Below are 25756 nucleotides of genomic sequence, written 5' to 3'. Positions count from 1 at the left end.
CCAAGTAATCCCTTCTCTGCTTTACTACTTGGTGATCACTAGACTAGAATCCCTAAGTGAGATGACTCAGTCACATTTTGGCTCTATCAGCAGCCACCTGGCACTGGCTAAGTGAAATGGAAAGATCAAAAAAGTAGGCATTTGCACCACTAATTTTCTGCCATCTTGTATTTTCATGATTTATTGTTTATTTCCCTTTCTGACACTCTTAAGCTAATATAGCAAACACTGAAGAATACAGGAACATTAACTGGGCACACAGGAGTCTTTTTCCTTGTACCAAATATTCTCAAGCACTAAATCCAAAACTTAAAATCCAATAAAATCCTTATACCACTTACCCATCACTCATACATTATTTTTCTCTTCTTCACATGTTAACACCCAAAATCAAGCAAAAGCTATTAATAAATCTCAGTTCCGATGAAATTTGCTCTTGCTGCTGAACAAATCTAAGTAAATAATAGATACATATTAGTAACTTGAGGCAAGAATTCCCAAAACTATATGTATGGGGTGAGGAGTTAACTATTGACAACAGTAGAGAATCTCATTTCCAATTTAGGGGATAAATAATATCAGGGGAAATCCTGAGAGCCAAAAGTGGAAGTACAAAAGTAAAGATGAGAAAATAAATTATTAACTAAAAAGATTCTTCAATGAATGCTTCCTAGAGTATGGTCAATTATAGATACATTGAGCAAATAGAGGATGGAGATAACAGAAATTAAAGGCACAGAGTACGGTGCTATGGTTTAAATGCTTTTGTCCCCTTCAAAACCAATGCTTAAACTTAGCACACAAAGCAACAGTGTTGGCAGGTGGGGCCTAATGGGAAGTGTTTAAATGATGAGGGCTCTGCTCTTATAAACGTATTAATACTAATATAAAAAGAGCTTGTGGGGGTCAATTAGTTTTTTTGGCTCTCCTATCATGTGAGGACACAGCAAGAAAACCTCATCAGATACTGATACCTTGACCTTGGACTTCCAATCTTAAGAATTATGAGAAACAAATATCTGCATTGTATAATTACCCAGTCTATGGTATTCCACTACAGCAGCACTAAGCAGAATAAGACAGTGGGAAAATATGCCTTGTTCATTGCAGAAAGCGTCAGAGAACAATGGGTTTTCATAAACCAGAAATGTCATTCTCTCATATACTCTCCATGTACTACGCAATGAACATGAGATGAATGGTGCCAGTTCTGGCTATGTATAGTATATTAGAACTTGTCCACATCATCTCTGAAGTTTCCATATAAATTCACTCTCCTCTCTGGCCCCAACACTAAATCTCTCCTTTATTCCACTACTTTCCAAAGTAGAGAGATCAACCCTAGAACTACAGAAGCCCTTTCTGCCAACAGAATTTTCTGCAGTTTATGGTATTTGTTTAGGGCAAAAGGAAAAGCAGGCAAAACCACAATAGACTACAAAATTGCAGAGAAGAACTAGGTCTGAGAAGCATTCAAGTTGGAGAGGAAGGAATGCCACAGCCGTGAAAATGTGTTCTGAGTAGGTGACTGCAAAGTGAATGGTAGAAATGTCTAATCCAACTGGAGAAAGCTTACTGATGCCAGGATAACTGCTGCTTCCCAGAACACCCACCCTCCCCTAGGAATGTGGAACAGACTGCAGAGAATCCAAATAATACCTTTGCGCAGGAAGTAAATAGACTAAAGAGTGCAACCAGATGGCTTAATAGGCCATCAGTGACTGTTTTTCCGCTCTTTTCCCATTCCCTTTTCTTCTTACGGCTTAAAAGACCAGTCATGCATGTATTGTGAAGGCAGAGATCTTCCTCTTCTTGCTATTACCCAAGATGGCCTCACATGTATCCCCTGAATAAATCTTTGACTACCTACTAATTTGGCGTGGTCTGCTTTCGTTGGTCTGAGCTTGCCCTGTTCTTATGAAGGGTAGATATTGGTCCAGCAAGGAGTTTTCCCAACAGTCACCTTGCTAGTTAACTGTATTCACTCAGTGTGCAAGTATCCAACCTCCATTATTCCAACTTGTGTGCAGAATTCAACTCTCTTTAAAACCTGTTACATACATAAATTGCAACGTCTATGCATTAAGTAGAACACACTCTATGGAATACAGAATAACATGGAAAAATTGATAAAATGGGGAAAATAAAGCATAATAACAAGATTGAGGAGGGAGATAAGCTTCAACTCCTAGTTTCAACAGTTCAATGAAACAAGATCAAAGCTGATATCTGACTTTCACAGTTTCATTCAGATGGAAGTCAGACAAGTATTAGCTTTTCAAAGGATAAAATAATTTAGTTTAAGCTTTCGGAAAATCAGATTCCTGTGTTTTAACACAATTTTTTCAGTCCAAGCAGGAAGCATGAGAAATCAATCAATGCCCCTGAGCTAATATTGTAAGTGGCAAAGCTTTGGATAAGATAGACCTGGTTTAAATCTGGCTCCAGCCCTAACTAGTCACATAATTTAGGAAAATAGCTTAAATGGTTGCTACAGACTGAATTGTGTCACCCAAATTCATATGATGAAGCCCTAACCCTCAGTGTGATGATATTTGAAAATATGAGGCCTTTGGGAGGTAATTCGTTTATGACATCAGGGTCTTCATGATGTGATTGACTCCCTTTAAAGAAAGGCATCAGATCTCGCTCTCTATCTCTCTCTCACTCTCTCTCTCTCTCTCTCTCTCTCTCTCTCTCTCTCTCAACCCCCACCAGGTAATGACCCAGTATGAATATGGCTATCTACAAGCCAGAAAGAGGGCCCACACCAGAAACTAAGTTGGCTAGCACCTTGATCTTGGAACCCCAGCCTCCAGAACTGGGGGAAATGCCTGTCATTTAAGCCACCCAGTCTATGTCATTTTGTTATAGTATCCTGAGACTCAAGTCATCTAAGGCAATAGTCTTCTCTAAAATGGGGAAACTCTGCCTCATAGGGTTGATTTGAAAATCTAGTGACATAAAGCATATACATTATATTTTACAGTCTAGTGCATCATGAGAAATCAATATGCAGTAGGAATCATTGTTCTTAGCAAAGACACTTAAAATATTGATACTATTGAGTATCAATAGTATCAATAGTATTGAGAACTATTTCACACTATTGAGTATTTAGGATGTCAAGGTCTTCATGATGTGATTGGTCTCCTTTAAAGAAAAGGCATCAGATCTCTCTCTGTCTCTCAAAAGTGTGAAGTCACTTTTCACACTTCTCAAAATACTCAAAAGTGTGAAATAACACAAACGGTTCCACACAACTGAAACTTTGGTATGTGCATAAGTGTGTGGAAAATGAGGTCAGAATGGTAAAATAGTAAGCTACCTTTTTTCATAAAGGGAGGAATGGAAGTTTCATTGTGAAAAAATAAGTACATAATTGGGAGATTTTATGCAGTGAGAGGATGAATTGAAGGCAGCATACTCATTCCTCAGCTAGAAATCAGAAAAAACAGATGATGATGATGATGATGATGACGATGATTATTATGATTATTATTATTTTGAGATGGAGTCTTGCTCTGTCACCCAGGCTGCAATGCAGTGGTGCAATCTTGACTCACTGCAAACTCCACCTCCCAGGTACAAGAGATTCTCCTGCCTCAGCCTCCTGAGTAGCTGGCACTACAGGCACCCACTACCACACCCAGCTAATTTTTGTATTTTTAGTGGAGACGGGGTTTCACCATGTTGGCCAGGCTGATGTTGAACTCCTGACCTCGTGATCCACCCACCTCAGCCTCCTAAAGTAGAAAAAACAGATTATTAACTATTGAGGAATTTTTCTGCTGGTTGTCAAGTATTTTGCATTATAAAGGCAGCAGAGGAGGTGATATTTATACCACAGGAATTGGCAATTACTACAAATCAGAGCTCTTCTGTAGTTGTTATAGTTAGATTAATATCTACAGTTTTGCGACTGCATTCTATTTGTTGCATTTGTTCTTTGTTTCTTTGCCCCTCTTTTTCTGCTTTTTTGGGTTTTAATTGAGCAATAATTTTTTTCTTTTCTTCTCTTAACATATGAATTATACTTTAAAATTTTTTTTTATTGTTTGGCTTGGAGTTTCAAAAATATAGCTTTAACTAACCTAAATCTATCTTTAAATATTACTGTATTGCTTTATGTATACAACAGATACCATATAACAGAAAATCCCCTATTCCTCCATTTTTTCCCTGGCTCATTTCTTGTATTTATATACTATAATGACTGAATACATTATTACTATTATTACTTTAAAGAAAGTTATCTTTTAAATAGATTAAGAATCAAAATTTTCAAAATTCAATTGACTTGCATTTATGCCTTCTCTGATGGTCTTCTTCTCTTCATGTAGATCTGATCTCCTTCACTTTTGAACAATAATTTTGCCAGATATAGAATTCTAGATTGCCATGTTCTTTCTTTCAATACATTTAAGCATTTCATTTTATATTCTTCTTTCTCTTGTTGCCTCCAATGTTCCTGACAAAAAACTCCACAGTGATTCTTGGAATTGCTTCGCTATATATAATACAATATTTTACTTTCCTCTGACTTTGATCAAGATTTTTCTTTGACTTTTCTGCAGTTGGAATATAAAATGCCCAGATATGATTTGTTTTTCAGCATTTATCGCAGTGGATAATACCTGACCTTCCTGCATCTGAGGTTTTGGCTCTGGTTGGTTTTAAATATTTCTTGGCAATTATTTCTCCAAATACTGATACAGGAGATAGAAATAAATTATCTTAGGCAGATAGTGAGGGCAAAAGAGTCCTCAGCAGAATTTCCCTTCTAACAAAAAGCAGCCCAAAAATCACTTATTTTCTAATAAAGAGCAGCCTGAACGATCGAACTGCAAACATAGAGAAGGAAGCTAGGAGCTTCCACAGCGGGGTGCTAGCAGCGCCAACAGAAAGGGCGACCTGGTGCGAGGCATATTCACCACGGGGCTCCACCTTCCCTTTTTTGTTAGCATGTGTACGGTAAGAAAGAAATAAGCAACATGGAGTAGCTATCCGCCTGCATAATAAAAGACTGGGGTAAGGGCAGCCAGAGATTCGGGCCCTATGCAGATGGCACAGCTGGTCCTAACCAATTTTACACAACCTATGTAGATCAGACACCATCTCCCCATCTCATCTATAAAAATATCTGCATTTCACAGCAGATCAGCAACCCATTTTTCCAGGATGCTTCTCTGTAACAGAGAGCTATTCTCTTTCTTTTGCCTGTTAAAATTCAGCTCTAAACCTCACCCTTTGTGTGTGTCTGCATCCTTGATCTCTGTGGCCATGAGACCAAGAACCTCAGGTGTCACACCAGACAAAGAGACCAGTTCAGTACTTTTTATGCTTCCTTCTTTCTTTCCTTCTGGCTTTTCAATTATGTATATGCTACATCTTATGAAATCCCACCACAGTTATTAGATATTCTGAGGGCTGGAGGGCTTAATACTTTTTTTCCTTTGCATTTAGTTTGGGAAATTTCTATTGATCTATCTTCAAGGTAATATTCTTTTCTAGATTGTGTCTGGCCTGTTGATTATTTTCTATTTCTATTACGATTGTTTCACTTCATGCATTTTTGTTTGATTTGTCTCTTAGTGTTTTCTTCTCTCTGCTTATCTTACCCATCTGTTATTGCATGCAGTCTACTTTTTCCATCAGAGCTGTTAACACATTAATCACAGTAACTTTAGATTCCCTGTCAGCAAATTTCCACATCACAGTCATATCTGAGTCTGCTTCTAATGCTTCTTTTGACCCTTCAGACTCTGTTTTTCCTTGTCTTTAGCATACCTTGCTTTTTCTTTCTGTTGTTGTTGTTGTTGTCAGAAGGAAGATATATATGATCAGGTAATAGACCTGTAGTATGAGATTTTTTGTTAGTCTGGCTAGGTGTTAAAACGTTATTTACCTTTTGTCCTAGATGTAGGTGCCAAACGCTTCAGAATCCTTTACTGTCCTTTTTGTCACTCCTCTTGACTTTGAACTTCCCTGAGTATCCTCCTCAGAGAGTCAGTCTACCAGGAATAATAAAAAAAAATAGAGGAGGATAATATAAATGACCAGTATCAGGAAGGTAAAGGGATAACACTGCAGATATTAAAATGGTAATAAAATAATATTATGAACAATATTATGCAAATAAGTTTGTTTACTTACTTGCATAATTCCTGTAAAACACAAATTTGTTACAGAAAAAATTCCCATGAAACACAACTTACCAAAACTGTCTTGTAAGGAAATAAAACAACTAAATATTTTTATATCTATTAGAGAAAGAGAAGTTATAACAAAAATCTTTCCATAGTGAAAGTTTTGGGAATAGATACTTTATGAATTCTATCAGACATTTGAGGATAAAAGTTTACCATGTCTATACAATACGTTTTAGAAATGCCAGTTTGCTGTCACACCCAAATTAAAGATATTACACAGAAACTAAAACAAAAGCCAATTCTCACATGAAAATAAATGTAGAAACACTTTTGAAATATTGAAAAATTATACTTACCAATATCCTTATCAATATGATAAATTATAATACATCATTAAAAGTGTTTTATCTGAGGGATGTAAGATTGGTTCAACATTTAAAACTCAATCACCCTTCCCTCTTCCTTGAGAAACAGAAAACTATTTATTTACTTGAGAGACAAAAGGAGACGGCACCTGATTCAGGTGGCCCATGGTCATGAATGCATAAAGCAATCTTGCTAACAGAGGCTCCCATACAAATGGGTTTTGTTCTGACTCTTAGGGATAGAGAAAGGCTTCAACACTCTGCATTTCCATTTTCCTCTCTGAGATCACAAAAATTATCACAAGCCTTTATCCTTGGGTTTACAATGGACTTTAAAAGTCCCAAATGTGGTTTGTTGGTGTGATTGAAGTTAAGAGAAAAGCTTCAGCTGAATTAAATTCAAAAGAGTTTAATTGAGCAACGAACGATTTGTTATTCGGGCAGCCTCCCAAGCCAGAGTAGGCTCAGAGACTCCAGCACAGCCACATAGTGAAAGATTTATGAAGAGAAAAAGAAAAGTGAGATACAGAAAATGGACATGAGATAGAGAGCTGGATTGCTTATAGCTCAGAGTTTGCCTTATTTGAATGTGGGTTGAACAAGTGGGCCACATTTGATTGGCCAAAACTTGGTGATTGACCCAAGAGTATACTACAGTCTGTTTACACTTCCATTTAGGCCATCATTCATGCTGCATGAGAAACCTTTAGGCCGAACTTAGAATATGTAAGAAGCCAGCTTTAGGCTAACCTTGATTTAACGTTGCTCTTCTACTTACTTTTGCTTTTCTCTTTAGAGGCTTGCTGCTGTCTCCTAGACTGATGACTGGGTACAGACTGACAAACATTTTCTGTAATAAGCCATGCAGCAAAATCTTTACACTCTGCAGCCAGATGTACTCTGTTGCTAGTCAACTCTTCATTGCACCATGAAGTAGACATTGACAATGCATAAGTGAATAATCACAGCTGTGTTTCAATAAAATTTTACTTACAAAAGTGGATGGTGTGTTAGTATTGTCCTACAGGCAGTAATTTACTAACATCTTGGTTAGAATATTAATCTGGTGGGAACTTTTCCTGAGGACTTTGAATGAGCATGGGAATTAGTACTTCAGATGATAAAGTCATGAAGGTTCATCCATACTTTTTCCCCTTTATCAGGATCTCTTGTATGTTCTATTAATGAGCTTTCTGTGTGATGGCACAAATTGCAAATTATTGCCCACTGCTTCAGAATCAGTACAAATGCACATTTTTAAAGCATTTCTTTGCTTCATCTATTACAATTTTATCTGCACAGTATGGATTACGGAGCAATGTTCTGAATTGTCTTCACTGGTGACAGTAATTTGTGTGTTGTATGCTGGAGTCCTAACGAAAGGCATTACTCTGCATGAAATTATTACCAAAAGGGGAGAGAAAATGTCCTGAAACACGATAATTTATACCAAGTTTCCTCTACTCTCTGACCTTTGAATTGGGGTAACCTGACCTTCCTAATATCCCTCTCTACCTATTATCTTAAGACCAACTCAGTGTCTCCACATTAACAGCATGTAAACCTACAAAACCATGAACACTCAAAGGTATTTTTATGGCCACCCTTCCAGATCCTCCTTGCTTTTTCTTGACTTACTTTTGCTTTGATAAAGTTATCATATGTTTCCAAATCCAGACTTCAACTATCCTCTCCGTGACCCCAGGTTATACTAAGATGATCAGCTTTCTTCTGCTCCAAGATGGCCTCAGATCATTTGTATTATTTGTGAAGGAAACCAAAAATACTTCTCAAAATACTTAGGACTGTTAAGTTAAACACACAGAAAATGCAGGGGAATATGCTGCCTCAGGCACTATTTGCCTGATGGTAGGACATAAATCCTTATTTACTGGAGAAAGCACTTGCTTTTCAGCCCAGAGAAGGCACCACCAGAAACCTGAGGAATCTGGGAACATCCCACATTTTCCCACCTTTTAAATGACTGGTACTGCTTTCTCCTTTGCTTTTCACTGTATAGGATTTGTGGCTTTTTATTGAAACACTATTTAAACAAGGTTTCTAAGCCACAGCCTGGAGAGAGAAATACTTTTGAACTGAGGCCTATCCCTTGTGATAGGTAGAGCACACATTAATAAACTGCTTGTTTTTCTTGTTAATTTGGCGTTTTCAGGAGAGTGTCAGCTAAGAACCTAAAAAGGGAAATTTAAAAAATATATATGTTTTCTCCCCTACAGCTATATTTGGGGCCCCACTTTCCACTCACAGCCACATCCTGCTTGCAGATCTGCTGCTGGGTTAACACAACATCATCTGCCAGTTGGTGTCATTTATTTGACATCTTGGGACTACAGTACTCTGAAGGACATCCACTGCCCTTAACAGAAAAAATACTGCTGAGAAAATGATTTAACAGGACTCTCACCCTACCGAAGTTCAGTGCATTTTCCAGGATTTTCAAGGCTTCAATGCTGTCATGTTGCGAGCCCACTATCCACTTGTGTTTTTCCATGAATAATGAAGAAAACGTGAGTAGTCGTGAATCTAATCATTGAGGTTAAGTAACCTAGTCATAGTCAAGAGGACAGCTAGTGTTAAACTCCTTCATATATATTTGAGAAAGGATTTACATATTTGTAATAACTTTCTGATATGGAAAGCCCTAGGTTTGTCAACTATTAATAACTGGGTGAATGCTTCAGGTAGTATTTAAACCAATTGCCATTTCATAGCAGACATTCTCCCATGCAGGAGATGCAGTAAAGTACTGGTAGCAATAGATGCTCCTACCAAGATCTCCTCCTGCCACTGCCACTCTGTGCACAGGAAAGGAGGGAGAAGAAGCCACCTTGCTTCCTCTTATATTTGAAAATCATTCATCGGAATAGAGGTCCCTAATGACCCACATGTAAATCTGCTGGCTAAGAAAGTTCTAAGGTTGGAACTCCATTCAGATATCAACATTTGTAAGAAAAAAAAAATTTAAATATAACTTTGATATAAATTTTACTTTGATAAGATACCTGCAGGAAAGAAACTGTTCATTTTCTCTAACAGGATGGAAAGCAAAAAACACTGGTGGGAGGTGGGAGGAGTCTGCACATTGTTTCACAACTCCTCTCTCCCTAGGGCAAAGCAGAGTATGAGGAAGCCAGTACTAGTCAAGTGAAGTGACTCTAAGGACGGCCATTTTCCCTTACTGTCTTTGAAAATACTTCATTTTCTTAGCATTTCAGGAGATTATAACATCCTGTATTTCAGTTTCTCAGAGCTTTACTGATTGATTTCCCTACTCAAAACAATCCTCATTTCCTACATTTCTGAAGATCTCAAGATCTGAACTACTGTTGAAGAAATTCCCAGTAAGGTGGGTACTGTGGGTATTTTTTCTATACTGTGGGTATAGAAAAGATCTAGATGTTTCCTTGAAATCCACAAAATCACAAGGGAAAAATTAATATTGGTTCTTCAGAGCAGTGGGGTGAAGGGAGTACAGCTGGTATCAACTATATTCAGAAAAGTGAAAACTGCAGTTACTACTTCCAATTCTTTACTTACTTCAGAGATAGTAGATATCCTTTATTCTACAACTGGGGCACGAATGAAGGAATATGCATTTTGACCACTGCAGATTTTAAAACAAATTCTCTGAGTATGTATTCTCTGAGGTTAGAAAGCTTGGTGGCCACAGGGGTCTAGGCAAAAGACAAGATAATGATTTCATTCTTTTTTATGGTTGCATAGTATTCCATGCTGTATATGCACAACATGGATATAGCTGGAGAACAATATCTTAAGTGAACTAACACAGAAATACCAAATACTGCATGTTCTCACTTATGAGTGGAAGCTAAACATTGAATCCATATGGACACAAAATGGGAACATTAGACACTAGGGACTACTTGAGAGGGAAAGGTGGGAGCAGTATGTGTGTTAGACGGCTATCTATCCGGTACTGTGCTCACTACCTTCGTGATGGGATCATTGTACAACAAGCCTCAGCGACACACAGTTTACTCATTTAACAAGCCTGCACATGTTCTCCCTGAACCTAAAATGAAAGTAGAAGATAAAATAAGACAAGATAATGTTGTGCACAAAGTATCAGGAAATAATATTAAGCAAAAAAGACATCTAGATGTAGAGCTGTGTTTTACGGTATTATCTCAATTTTACAAAACATGTTCTCACACACAAACGTATGTGAGAACGTTTTGTAAGTAATATTATTCTACAAATGAAAACACAGTAGAAAATTTATCCATTTTGCAAACACAATTATTCAAATAATTTGTGTCAATGTTTTCAAAAGTATGTTTAACTTTTACATAAGCATCATTCTACACCAGGTGTAAAAGGCAGTTTTTCAGTCATTTTAAGATTACTTCCTGCCCTCCTGAAAGTTAATGATTTTTTATTTTTCTAGTGGCAATGTATAGGAGAGAGGCAGGGAAGTCCATTTGAAATAGATTTATATTGCAAAGTTTAGAATTTTTAGAAGTCTTTCTGTATAGCCTGGTGCAATATTTCAGTGTACTTGACTAGAATATGAGATTTTAAATGTTGATTTCAGAATTTATATATGTTAGATAAATACTGCTATCAATTATGTTGCTCAAATTTGTAAAAATGTTATTTTTTTACTTTGTTCATTTAGTATTGGAAGATATAAAAACTCCTATTATAAGACGGTATTTTCTTGTACTTCTCTCAAATTCATATATATAATATATAGATATGCTCATATGCATATATATAGTGTATATTATGTGTGGTATGTGATCATGCATACATGTTTCTAAACATAAACATACACATATAAATATATATATTTGTGGCAGTGTGTGTACATATGTGTGTATATGAAGATAAATATATTATATAACCATATATTATCATGAAAGACTATACAATAATGAAAAATAATATACATTTATTATTATTAGATAAATTTATAATTTAAATTATTGTATCTTCACAGGAATTCACCCTTTTACCATAGGGTATCTGATAATACTCTTTGTCGTAAGATCTTTTTTAAAATGATTCTAACATAGATAAGCTGGCTTTCTTCTAGTTTCTCCTCGCATGATAATTTAAATTTCTTTTTCACTTTTCAGTGATCTTTCACTGACAACATACATATAGATATTTTAAATCAAATTTGATAAAAGTTGTCATTTAATTAGTTAAGCTCTTTATGTATAGGCTAATAATTAACATATTTTGGCCTGTTTCTGCTATCTTCACTTCAATTTATAACTCTTCTATATTCTCCTACTTGTCTTTTTTTTAAACTTACATTTCCATCTCACCCTCTAAGACAATTACATTAGTAAACTGTCACATTCTTTTTCTTCCCTCCCTCCACCATGTTGGTATACTTTCTGTTTCTCTTTTCTTTGATCAGTGCTTTCTTTTTAAGACATAGGCATGCATAATCAAGTTCGTTTTTCATTCTTACTCGTGTTTTGGCCTGCAGCTTTTAAAATTATTTTTTAAATTTTCTATTGAAAATACTTCCAAAAAATGTTTCTGTGTGCATCTTTGTCTGGACACACTAGTAAAGGCCTTGAGTTCAGAGAATAGTTTTTGCAGGATCTTTTGTTTAAATATCATTTTGTTTAGATTGAAATTCTAGTTTTAAAAATTATTTTTCCCTTTAAGACAAGATGAGAGCATTTCTTTTGTACCTGGGAGGCTCAATATGTTTTGAAAATCAGAACTTGGAGGTTTAAAAGATTACTTAATGCACATTTTCTAGAAACCCCAATGTTATCAGTGTCATTACTGCAAAACAAAAGCACTAATATTTCAGCATCAAAATATATGAATATCTGTGTTTAAGTGGAATAAATAAAAATCATACATAGCCTCCTGTAATCTCACATCTGGTTTCATTGTGCAAGTTAATTGTATTGTCATACTCACAAAACAAATCAAAACTTCCCATTTCTAAACTTTTTGTTTAGCAATTTATATGGGATTTTGGACCAGAATTATATAAAAATGATTCCATTCTCCTGTTTCCAGTAGATTTGTTGTTGAGAATCAGTTTCAATCTAATTTTTGGATCTTTGCAGGTGATCTATTCTTCATTCTCAGAGGCGTATGGAGTATTTATTTGTTTTTTATATGCTTCAGTTTGACTATTTGTCTTTGTATAGATTTTTTCCTTCATTCTATGCTTTCAATCTGAGGACACTCATGGTCTCTCAAGAAGAAAGCAATTAACAGCCCAAGGAATTTAAATATCTTAATTACATAAGAGGTACACAAATACATGCTTTCTATAATTAAAATATTTGTTTTGGTATTTGTTTTCATTGAGATGGAGTTTTGCTTTTGTCACTCAGGCTGGAGTGCAGTGGCGTGATCTCTGCTCACTGCAGACTCCACCTCCCGGGTTCAGGTGATTCTGTTGCCTCAGCCTCCCAAGTGGCTTGGATTACAGGCACCCACCACCATGTCTGGCTAACTTTTGTACTTTTAGTAGAGACAGGGATTCACCATGATGGACAGGCTGGTCTTGAACTCTTGACCTCAGGTGAACTGCCTCCCTCGGCCTCGCAAAGTGCTGTGATAATTTAAAAAGGAAATAGGAATCCATAACATGCTTTGTGTGTCATCATGTGCTAAAGTGCACTGGCACTAAAGAGGTCCAGAGGAGTAATACTGTGTCCTTAAGGGGACTCTGAAAATTCCTAGAAGACAAACTCTCAGTTGAGTCTTAAAGGTTGTAGGAGAGGTAGTTAGAGACAGGAATGTGGCTTTCCAGGTAATGAGAAGAGAATTAGCAAAGTCATGAAGCATGAAAATGTTTTATACTTCTGAATTCTAAGATATAAGGAACACACAAGTGCCAGAGGTTTAAAAAAAAAAAAAAAAACGCAGATTATTCAAAGTTTTCTGAAACCAATACAAGAAGCAAGGAATGTATTGAAAAGAAAATGAGCAAATATTGAAACATTTCAGTGGGATAAAAATGTGTTTTATAGAGACAAATGTGGATCTGTTAAATGAAAATGAATTAGACAAATCGAGCCTAAAAGAAAAATCAAGCAACTATCGAAATATTCCAGCCAATAAATCCTGTGTTCTGCAATAGAGAAAATGTAGATGTCCAGGAAAGTGATAGTTTTATGGGCACAGAGGACAAATACAGCAGGGTCCAACACCAAGGAAGAGGATACTAATGATAGCTGACAAGAGAAGAGTTAAGGAGAATAGTGTCGGTGCCCCAGCATGAAACTGTAGCGCTGTGGCAGAAAGTTATTCATGTAAGGTGGGAGGCTGCAGCCTGTTTACACCTAGGCCACTCCAGTCATAGTGGTGGGTGTGGGAAGATTTAAGAAACAACAGACAGGTTTTGGGGGATAGGCCCCAGCCCCAATAAAGGATGGGAAGAGGAACCAAGGACTTTGACACTGCACAGCCCATACTCTAAACACTGAGACAATTGCTTGTTCACAGACGTCCTTCTAACACCTGGACCCAATTCAACTACCCTCATTCAATGGGAAGAATTACTTGGACATTCCTAAAGAAACAGTTCTTCACTCAATTTCTACAGTAACATATTTGGTCATTAAGTCCTTCTTTACCACACATATGCATGAACAACTCTTTCTTACGGGCCACTCATTCACAGAGGCATACATCTTCTTTTAAATTGTCTGTATACATGTGTAACACTGTCTACCATTTTTCTCTTGTAGGCTCACTTATATCTTTAGAGATGGCAAATAACTACAAGAAAATTGTTCTACTAAAAGGATTGGAGGTCATCAATGATTATCATTTTAGAATTGTTAAATCCTTACTGAGCAACGATTTAAAACTTAATCCAAAAATGAAAGAAGAGTATGACAAAATTCAGATTGCTGACTTGATGGAAGAAAAGTTCCCAGGTGATGCTGGTTTGGGCAAACTAATAGAATTCTTCAAAGAAATACCAACACTGGGAGACCTTGCTGAAACTCTTAAAAGAGAAAAGTTAAAAGGTAATTGGGAAGAGGGAACACCCATCCGCTGCAACCATCCCCACCCTTCCCAACCTTGATTAGATGCCACCTTGGTCATAGCTGATACATCCTTTTCCCAATTTGTGACTCACTGGCCATGACATTGTTGGTACTTCAGATGCCAACAAGTTGACAACTTATGGCATTCCATTACTAATGTAGATTGACATATATCGGAGTTGAGGTGCAGTAAAAGAACAAAAAGGAGAGGGAGTTGAAGACAGACTGAGACTTCTAGTACATTTGAAAGACTACATAATGACAAAATAAAATTATAAAAAACTGTTGTTTATATTGAGATATGTACATTTAGCCAATTAATGTGTCCATTCTATTGAGAATATTCAACACATCATCATTCTTTATAATACAAAAGATAACATAGTATTTAAATGTAAGCATTGCTCCTGGTAGTATGAAGACCTCCCCTTTTGTCATATCATTGAGTTAAAATAATTAAAACAAAGTCGGCCAGGTGTGGTAGCTCATGCCTGTAGCCCCAGCACTTTGGGAAGCCAAGGCAGTCAGATCACGAGGTCAGGAGATTGAGACCATCCCGGCTAACACAGTGAAACCCCGTCTCTACTAAAAAATACAAAAAATATTAGCCAGGCGTGGTGGCAGGCGTCTGTAGTCCCAGCTACTCGGGAGGCTGAGGCAGGAGAACGACGTCAACCTGTGAGGCGGAGCTTGCAGTGAGCCGAGATCGCGCCACTAACTCCAGCCTGGGTGACAGAGTGAGACTCCATCTCAAAAAATAAAAATAAAAAATAAAAAAGTCAAAAGTCACAATATCTCACCTCACAAACCTATATAACATCTCCTTTCACTGGTTTCTGTAATTTGAATAGATTATCTGGAGAATGTGACTGAGCAGGCAGCATCATGAGAACCTTACATTTTAAAAGGAAATGATAGAAGAATAGGATTGGGAACGGGTTTGACTGAGGCACACGGAGTTCAGAGGACAGGAAGGATGTCCTCACTGCACAGAGGAGGAGTGATGAAAGCACTGAAGAGTATGAGTCAGTGTTTGTGCCTTTGTTTCTCCTGCTGGCCTCCTGGAAGCTAGACTAGGCTAACGCAACAGAGGCAGACTAAAACACACCTGAACTCTCAAGCAGGCACTAAGAGCAAATAGTATTGAAACTGCTTCAGCTGTCCCCGATCATCTGCTCTGGGTTTATACATCTTCCTTTTTTCTGCATTAGTTGTGAATAAAATGGAATCCATTCCAGTCAAAGGAACAACCCCATCTAAAACGAGGAAACAGAAAGAAGTGGATCCTGCTACACCTGCATCCACCACAAGCAACACACTCACAGCTAAAGGAGCAGAGGAGACTCTTGGACTTCAGGTAAGCTTCAGGAAGAAGAGCAGGCTTCAAGTCTCACAGTGGAAGCTCTGCTATGGCTCTTCCACTCAATCTCTCCAGCAGACAGTGATTTCTTCCTATGTTTCCCATCAAGTTTCAGATTTATCAAATTACATAATAACTGATCATCTTATTTCTGTGAGGCAACAAGTTAAATGCTTTAGTAAACATAATGTAAATATGTATAAAATAAGTATATTTTCATCCCCAATAGAGAAGGATTTAACTTGAGAGTCAGATAAAAAAATGTTTCCTGTGTTTACAAAAGCCTAGTTTTTTAACTGCAAATCAGCATATCCAAAAATACAAATAATTAAGGAGTGATGTGTGTTACTTTCTCCACTCCCCTTTTTGAAATGAAACCATCTATGCCCTGTTCTTTCAATTGGCCTGAGGATGTACAGCCCCCTCTTAAGTTTCCAAGAAAAATAATTTATATATAATAAACATCCTGCCTTGTAATGAAAATGTGTTCTGCTTCATTTGACACTGAAAATAATTAACAAGAAAAATAAACTACTTGTAGAAAAGAAGAAAACCATCTAAAGAAGAGACTGGAACCAAAAGGAGTAAGATGTCCAAAGAGCAGACTCAGCCTTCCTGCTCTGCAGAAGCCAGCATGTCCACAGCCATGGGCTGTTCCCCACCTCCCCAGACCTCATCATCAGCTCCACCCAACACTTCCTCAACTGAGGTACACTCTTCCTGGTCCCCTTCTGATTCATTTTCTTCAACCCAAAGTGTAAGAATCTGATTTCATCCTCTACTGAAAAATGACATCAATAATCAGCCAGTAAATCAAATGTATAGATTGAGAATTCACTGCATTTTAATATTTTGCTTCCAAAGGGATACTTGATGAACTTGATATTATCTCTGACTGCAGAAAGTTTTCTGTCCTGTGTTGTCTGGAGAAGAGAGAGAGAGTTGTGGAATCTGGAACTTTCAGCAATGGACTCACTGTCTACTGCCCCCATGTGTTTCACACCCCTTCCCTTTGCTCACTAATTTGTTCAAGTTTCTTTGACGTACACCATGCTCCTTTTTCCTTTAGGATTTTCGCACACCATATTTCTTTCACCTTAAAACTCTTACTGCCAACCTTATCCACCCTCTGGATCCCAATACTGAGATCTTATCCTCAGGGAATACTCACTTAGACTCCTGTAACTTAGGTTAAATCTTCATGATGTTCTGTTTCCTAGGAATTTCTTTCTATTCTACTGTTTATGACAACTCAAGTTAAGAAGTGTTTATCTTTTCCACCTACTCAACATAGTTCCAAGATTAGGGTTAGTTTGTAATTCTGTGGACCATCGTAAACCAGGGCCTACTTCAGTGTCTGCCTCATGGGAAACTTCCAATAAATACCTTTACTCAATGAAAAAATGAAAAACCAGTGGCTCACACCTGTATTCCCAGGACATTGGGAGGCCGAAGCAGGTGGATTGCCTGAGGTCAGGAGTGCGAGACCAGTCTGGCCAACATGGTGAAACACCGTCTCCACTAAAAATAGAAAAAAATTAGCTGGGTGCGGTGGCACGTGCCTGTAATCCCAACTACTTGAGAGGCTGAGGCATGGGAATTGCTTGAACCAGGGAGGTGGAGGTTGCAGTGAGCCGAGATCGCACCACTGCACTCCAGCCTGGGCGACAGAGTGAGACTCCGTCTCAAAATAAAGAAGTAAAAAAAAAAAAAAACATATTCTAAGATATAAACCACTGCAGCTAAGCAAATGACAAATAAAGGTCATCTGACTCAGTCAAAGATACCTATTGTGAGGCCAAAAGTTGTAAAAACAAAGAGAAGTGATGGAATAGGGAAGAGAGCTCAGGAGTTTGGAAAAATGTAGGCAGACAGAAGATGATACACCAAGACTTACAAATGAAAGAAAGTAAACTACAATTAATAATTGCATGATTCTGATAATCCTTATAATGTTGTACTCGTCTCAAATTCGGACAGGTCAGCCTTACTGTATGCATGTATCAGCAATAGTCTAAAAACTAATTGAAACTCTAATGAGCTTTATTATAAGAAAGAATGTTCTGTATTTGTGATACACAATAGAGGAGATCAACTATGATAGGCAACAAGTGATGAAACCACAACACCAACCTTAATTGGAACATGCTCTATTCCCTTTTTTGTTACATTAGATTTTGTATTAATATAAGACTATTTCAAAAAAAAAAAAAAGGAATGAATGCAGACAAACCGGATCAAACTTAATTAAATTTACATGAAATTCCAGCATCCATAATTTGCCACATTTCTCTATATACCCTCTCATATTTACTCCTATGTATACACATATTTTTTCTGAAAATACCATAATATAATATAATGTCCTATTATGTCTCTCTGAGCAGTTATTATGATCCCCTTCATGCAGGTGTTGTATTCATGTGGCTCCTTGTGAGGTTGTATATTGGTTACTATTAATGTTCTCATGGATGAGTCTACGGTTACTGATTAACTTGCATTGGGAAAGGACTTTTCTGTGTTAGGCTGAATGGGTCGCATGGATGAAAAGTCAGATCAAATAAAGTCCAATCACTCACAGATGATCACTGTATATGGTATTCCAGATCAGACCACTCAGGAGCTGCTAGTTTGTGAATGAGGCCTACCTATTCCTCCAGTGCTTTTTCTTGAAATTGAACAACTTTTCCTTCATTAATGTGTTCTGCTGCAATTTAAGGAAACCTGGATGTTATAGAGAAAGGATATTAAAGACAATCCACTCTGATCCTTGGTTTTCTGCCAGCATGCTACCTCCTAGAGCCCTGACATTGAGAAAGGCTGCAATGGTGGAAATGACACTCTGTAGAGTGTCTGTAGCCTGAACCTACTGAGATGAGGGCATTCTGAGGGGTTTAGCCCACAGGTATTCTCACCTGCTTTAACAGTATTTATCTTAGGCAGGAAAAGTATGAGTTGTATGCTAAAAATTGCCCTGTCTACATTGGTAATAACTAAACACTATTGATGTATGTGGTTTGTGATAGATACCCTTTACCATTTCAGTGCTATTCAGTTGTATTTTGTCTATTTTTATGCTCTGGCATTTTAAGCTGGTAAGAGTAAAACTACAATTCATTATTTTATCCTAAATTTATTTTAAGTTACTTCATGATAATCAGCTCAGCATCCACTTGTCTTATGTTGCTATTATATCTTACATTTTAAGGATTATTCTGTTTAGAGAAGAGTCTTCCTTTACCATGTGGTCTCCTATATTACTGCATTTGGCTATGAGACTACTTCAGGATATCCTCTCCTTCCCTATATCCTGGCCCTAGCTCTACACATCTATAACCGTTTTGGGGGCCCAATGTTGTGACTTGAGGTCATTGAAGAGCAATTCTGTATTCCTCACTCAAAAATTTCTTTTTTGTATTCCCTTTTTATCATGCACAGAGCCTAAAACCATTGGCCAACCGTCAGGCAACTCCCAGTAAAAATATTTTCCCAAAAGACCCAATGATCGTGATGGTACTAAGTGCAACAAAGATATTTAAATATGAATTCTCAGAAAACGAGCAAAGAAGAATGTTTCATGCTACAGTGGCTACGCAGACACAGTTCTTTCATGTGAAGGTTTTAAACATCAACTTGAAGGGGAAATTCATTAAAAAGAGAATCATCATTATATCAAATTATTCTAAACATAATAGTCTCCTAGAGGTGAATGAAGCCTCTTCTGTATCTGAAGCTGGTCCTGACCAAATGTTTGAGGTTCCAAAGGACATCATCATAAGAGCAAAGAAAACTCCGAAGATCAATATTCTTCACAAACAAACTTCAGGATATATTGTATATGGATTATATATGCTACATACGGTAAGGCATCAAAGCTGTTTTGTTGCATTTTCTACAATAACACGTGAAGTTAAAACCCCTGATGTGCTAAATGGAAGTTTGCATATTTACTTAACATTAGAACTCAGGACTCTCTCAAAACTACTGACAAGTAAGTAAAGTCTTCTTCAAGGTTAAGACCAGGATTAGGGAACTATTAATGTTCTCATTCCCATGTTTTTCTTTCTAAAATATCACCCTGAAGTTCTTTAGTAAAACATTCACTGAGAAACCTTGAGACTTCATCAGCTATGACTACCTATTATGAGTCATAATGATCAAGGACAGTGAGGGATCTAGATCCATACAAACATAATACTGAACTTATTTCTTTGATTATAATCTCAATTGTAGCAAAAATCACATTATTTTCATTTTGAATAAAGTATTGTCCTTTGAGGCTTGAGTTCCAGTTTTGACAATCAGGGCAAGAAATGAATTGACTGATTATACCTGGAAATCAACTGCAGAAAACAGGTAGGACAATGTTCTGACCAAATGAAGCCTGTTCATCAAAAAGTATTGAACAACTGAGAAACATAAATTTGGATGATACTTGGAAAGTCAAGTAATCTGTACTCGTATATTAGATATGTCACAAAAAAAGAGCAGAATAATTTTTCTGATATGTTACTGTCAAAATTTATGAAACCAGTTAGCATGAGACATTCCAACTCAGAAAACCGTCTATACCTGGCTATTGATTCCAGTAATTTCTTAGATGATCAACAGCTCTCAATCTGTTATATTTATTTTCTAGAATGACCTCTTATTTTAGCAGCATTGCTTTCTGTACACACTCTTAAAGAAATTATCCTTAGAAATGCACATCCAGAACAATAAGTAATAGCCTTGATGAGTAAGAAATTGGAATGTTTGAACTTAAGGACCTGATTTCAGGATGGGAGATGTTGAAAGAGATTTAGTAAATGGAGAAAGTCAAAAAAGTAATTAGATAGTTACTAAAAGCTTGTTTTTTATTACAGATTCCTCATAACATAGCAAATAATTAGTTGTAACAGATGCCCATTCTTTTTGCATAGGGGCAGAGGCCGAATAAGCCTACCAAGGACTTCAGGTTCCTTTGTATCAAGGTGCTTTGGGAAGCATAGCTGTCTTGGAGGTGAAAGAAGTTGAAATTGGGAAGATAACTCATTGCTCTAGAACTGTAATAGAAATACTTAGAACGTTAAGGACTTAAACAAAAAGGATATTGAGGAAGAGCTCTATGAGATGATCTAGACTAAGGCATATGTATTGTATGTTGATACAGTACTAGGAGTTGTTGTCTTGCATCTTGTTTTTAATCTGTCACAAGAAACTTTCCCTTATGTACAGTAGTTACTATGTTCTCACAAACATATTAATTTTTTGTTGCAGAAAATTGTAAATAGGAAGACAACAATCTATGAAATTCAGGATAAAACAGGAAGTATGACTGTAGTAGGAAAAGGAGAATGCCACGATATCCCCTGTGGAAAAGGAGATAAGCTTCAACTCTTCTGCTTTCGACTGCGAAAGAGGGAAAATAAGTCAAAACTGATGTCAGAAATGCATAGTTTCATCCAGGTGAGAAATAAACAAATATTAGTTTCCCAAAGATGAAAATCATTTGCTTTAAGTTTTAGGAAACCATACTTCTGTTGTTTTACACTTAAAATTCTGCAAGTTCATGAGAAACCAAATGATGCCCTTGCACTTACACTTAGAGAAAATTAGTAAAATATATTAAGAGAATGACATTAATTATCTTCTTCAAAAAGACATGAAACTTGTGCTAACTACTAAAATATTTGAAGAAATTCAGAGGGCACAGGCCTAATTGAAGTTAGTTATCAAAACCAAGTTCTTTGCAGTAAGATAGGCTTGGTATATATTTTGCTCATTTAGGTGCATGATATTAGAGAAATAGCTTACATGTTCCTCGTAAGACTGGCTTGAAAATCAAATGAGATCATGGATATACATTTTGTATTCCATTGCCTTCCTTGTACATTATGACAAACCAGTATGCACTAGATACTACTGCTCTTAACAAGGTAAAGACAGACATTGGAAAGACTTCAGGCAGACAAAATGTTGCATACAAACGTTAAAAGTGAGAAACAGCATAGTGAGTTCTGTACAACTTTGGCATATGTGGAAAGGTAAGAAAAACTCATGCAAGACAGGTAACAAGTAGTCCTTTTCTCATCTGTCTTATGCCATAAAGACAAAAATGGAGTTCATTTTTAAAAAATAAGTAAATAAAGATGTTATTTTACTAAGAATGTTAGATCATTTTACATTTTAGCAAAAAAATATATTGGCAGTTGCCTGGAAGAATACATTAGATAGAGGCAATTTTTAAAGGTAATGACATCTATTAGAATTTAATAAAGGATGATAGTCTCACATATTTAAAGATGTTGTGCTTTCCCTAATATTAAAAAACATTAAACAAAAAAAAAATGAATACTTTCAGATACACAGAAATACAAGCCAGAGAAGCCATGACTCCAGGGGCATGGCACTACCCCAGGAACGGAGTCAGCATCCAAAACCTTCAGAGGCTGGCACAACCCTACCTGAAAGCCGTCCCAAGACTCCTCAGATGCCGCCAACAACCCCATCCAGCAGTTCCTTCACCAAGATACAATTTCCTGGGTCCCATGCCTCATATCTCCCAAACATAAATTACAGGGATCATTAGACTGTTAAAAGAGTTTCTCTTCCACAATCTCTTGATAAAATTAAATCACCCATGTGTTTACTGAATGCATACAGTGAGATACTACCACATCACAGTCTTTGCTATCTAAAATATATTTGTGCAATGATTGCTGACCTCAAGAGGGCTAATATCTTGTGTTGCTCCACCTATTGAGAGGGGGAGGGGTAATGGCCAGACAAACAGAGATGAAGACAAAGAGTGCGTTATGACCCACATTCCAATTTCTTTCACAACTTTCCCCTTTGCTTATTGGTACTATTTCTGACTTTATTTTCAGCATTCCAAGTTGAAATAAATATTCTAAGTATATATTTGGAAACATGCTATTTCATTGTCGGGAATCCATTTCTCCCATCTCATCACTGGCAAGAATTTCCTTAAATTTCAGATGCCAGCTTAAATATTTTCCTCTGGCAAGTCCTCAGTGATACAAGATAGCAGAACTGATGAGTCCTCCTACCCTTTACTTTTACAGGGCCTCCTGTCAATGAGAGTAAATTACTAATTTCACTGAAGTGAAGAGAGAGGCTTATTATATAAGACGTTTTCCATACTTCTTGATCTGGGGTTTCCCTTAATAGGGTCAGTGTAGCACATGATATATTTGTAGAACAGAAAAAAACTACAAGTTCCAGCATAGAACATGTAACAACAATGACAATAATTATATTTCTATGATTTGAGCACTTAATTAGGTGTTGGGTCTTAAATGTTGTTCCTGATGTACATTATCTCATTCCTTCTTCATAACCATCAAGAGGATGCTACTTTCTGTCCCAATGCACATAGAAGAAAATAGACATATGCAGACATAAAAAAAATCTTCAAGTTCTCAAAGACAGTGTTAGAGTCAGGATTCATATCCAGACCTACTGAAATGTAAAACTTGAGCAATTTATGATTATATATGGCTTTAAAGTTGAGATATACTAATGTCAGCAACTTATTTTAAAAATTTCAGAATTGACAGTGTCATGTAATGAGTTTGTTTGCATAGCCCAGGCTCTGCAGGGCTTCTCAAAAATAAGGTACCCAAAATGAACAAAGTCATACAGAAGCCACTCTCCAGAATTAGAGTCCTCTCATTCTTCTCTATAACAGAGTGCTTTTTATATAGTAGATAACTGAATTCTAGAAGTGGTAGAACAATGGAAATTAATGTATTATTAATGAATGGTAAAAATCAGTGAAAATAGAGAAAATTATATGATTGAGGAGACCTATGTCCTTGCTTCTGGAAAAAAATGTTTAAAAAATTACTTCAAATGCTCAAGTAGATTGTTAAGTATTTCTAAATATGATTGACAGCCCTGAGGATTCTGGTTAACTGATGCAGACTACAAAACAGCAGAATTCTGCATCTGGAATTGTGTATTTGAAAGAATCCTTCTAGCACAGTGATTAGATAGATGATAGAAATATAGAGCTGGATTTCCTACAATCTAAAGAACAGAAAACAGGTGCCCATTTGTGTATTTCCTTGACTAGGAAGATTTAGTTAATAAACACCCATCGGACATTTTCAGAGCTAAGTTTGTAATTCTGGTTTCTGTATATGCAGAAGAGGAGATTTAGGGAAATTACACTTATACAGATATTTCAGAAAACATTCACAAAGAGAGAGTCCTGTTAAAACGGATAAAATATTTACCATGTTGTGGCTCATATTGAAAATTATTAACCAGAAAAAAATAATCTATTTTCCTCCCAACAACTAAGGACACAACCACTCAAACTCCTGACCTCAATCTCCTAATTCAGCCCCAGAGCAGAGTCTGCATTGAACTGCAGTGAAGAACTCATTTCCATATGGGTTCCAGCATCAGGTTTCTCAGTTACTCCCAAAAACCACATAATGCAGTTTCTTACACAAAATACTATCTTGCATTTCCCATTCCTGTGCTTCACAACATCATAATTACTAGGGTGATTGGATCAGGACAGGCACTCATTGATCCAGACTGAATACAATCTCTTTAATAAAATTTATCATTATTAGTGAAGTATATTCTTTGAGACCCTATTAGATTTTGTCTTTTGGTGTTTACAAAATACATGTTCATGAAATCATTCCTGACTCAAGAGAATTACTGTCTTTTGTTGGTCCAGGTGTAAGGAGAGATTGTGGGGATGTAGCCAGATAAAGGAAGATGAATAACAAGAATGTGTTCGTTATCTATATTCCAGTTACCTTTCATTCTTTCACTTTGTTTATGACCACACCTCAGGTTTTATTTTAAACTATCCATGGTCTTTTCCAAATCAGAAGCTTTGACATAGATTGCTTCCTTTGCTGGTATCATTTTCTCTAGTCTCTTCTCTAACCCACCTCTCCACAGGTGCCAGCTTAAATCCCTTCCTAGGACAAGTCCTCACTGGTACCTGTGGGGGTTTGTCCCACAGACCTTGACCCAACAACAGATGAATAATATACACTGACACAGATATTCTGCCTGTCAGTTCGGCTAAGGGTCCATGCCCATCACAGACACCAAGGAAGGTGCTGTAAAGAGTAGCAGCCACAGCCTCCACTCTGCAGGCATTTATTTAGCACAGATTTAATTGACAAAGGCTTTGAGTCAATACACCTGTAGGTAATTAGTCTGATCACCCACCCCCAAGTAGAAAGCAATTATGTACCCACGATTGATCAAAGGTTGGTCTTAAGATCACATGAGTAAACAAGCTATTTAGATAAACTACCTTCCTTTGAAACCACTTTAAGCTATTTACTCAAGGTAAGAATTAGACTGCTTTTAGCCATAGCCCTATCTTGAGACTTTTACAAAACCTTCCAGCCTTCCAAGAAGATTTGTGTCTATGTCCTATAACTTCATCTTAAAATTTTTCTGCCAGCCTGACTGAACTACCACATGTCCCCCTTTTCTGTTTTCTGCATCAGGTTCTCTGGACTGAAGCATACAGATATGTGCAGCAACAAGTCTGTTGGGCAGGGTGGTCATTGCTCTTATTCTGGCTTTGCATCCTAGAATTAGCAAATAACATAAGACAACCATGAGTATAATTAGCAGCATTCTTTTCCAGTCAGAGTGACCCCCAGGAGCAGGGCTCTAACCAGGAGAGATGATCTTGCACACCCTTCCATATGGCCGTTTGTTGGGTGTGTAGATCTATAGTGTGAAAGGATTCTAAAATTTTAGTTTTAAGTTGCTTTATGTCTGCTGTTAAATTGTCATGAAAGGTTTCCCAGAGGTGTTGTTTCACCTCATCCCAACCATGTATTGATTGACTCCATGGTA

General features: G+C 36.9%; 1 protein-coding gene across 4 annotated transcripts; it reads left to right on the top strand.

Annotated features, from left to right (window-relative positions):
* Positions 1 to 8825: 8825 nt before the first annotated feature.
* Positions 8826 to 22807, top strand: PYHIN1 (pyrin and HIN domain family member 1). 4 transcript variants are annotated; one of them, XM_017875524.1, is made up of 8 exons: positions 8826 to 9045; positions 9779 to 9884; positions 14239 to 14523; positions 15756 to 15901; positions 16446 to 16661; positions 19343 to 19765; positions 21164 to 21352; positions 22248 to 22807. In XM_017875524.1, the coding sequence occupies exons 3-8, from the start codon at positions 14259 to 14261 to the stop codon at positions 22473 to 22475; spliced, it is 1467 nt and encodes a 488-aa protein (XP_017731013.1). In that variant the 5' UTR covers positions 8826 to 9045; positions 9779 to 9884; positions 14239 to 14258; the 3' UTR covers positions 22476 to 22807. The 4 variants fall into 4 exon arrangements, with proteins under 4 accessions (XP_017731013.1, XP_017731014.1, XP_017731015.1 ...); XM_017875525.1 differs by having other exon boundaries at positions 9647 to 9884; XM_017875526.1 differs by having other exon boundaries at positions 8829 to 9045; positions 16446 to 16613.
* The last annotated feature ends 2949 nt before the right edge of the window (positions 22808 to 25756 follow it).

This window comes from Rhinopithecus bieti, unplaced genomic scaffold, assembly GCF_001698545.2.
Source record: "Rhinopithecus bieti isolate Rb0 unplaced genomic scaffold, ASM169854v2 scaffold_10132, whole genome shotgun sequence".
NCBI classification, from domain to species: domain Eukaryota; kingdom Metazoa; phylum Chordata; class Mammalia; order Primates; family Cercopithecidae; genus Rhinopithecus; species Rhinopithecus bieti.
This window is presented reverse-complemented; position numbering and strand designations above follow the sequence as displayed.

Excerpts from the sequence above, each read along its gene's own strand:
- PYHIN1 (XM_017875524.1), top strand. The coding sequence starts at position 14,259 with ATGGCAAATAACTACAAGAAAATTGTTCTACTAAAAGGATTGGAGGTC. Across the intron at positions 14,524-15,755 it reads TAAAAGAGAAAAGTTAAAAG|TTGTGAATAAAATGGAATCC; the intron begins GTAATTGGGAAG and ends TTTCTGCATTAG. Across the intron at positions 16,662-19,342 it reads CATTTTCTTCAACCCAAAGT|AGCCTAAAACCATTGGCCAA; the intron begins GTAAGAATCTGA and ends TATCATGCACAG.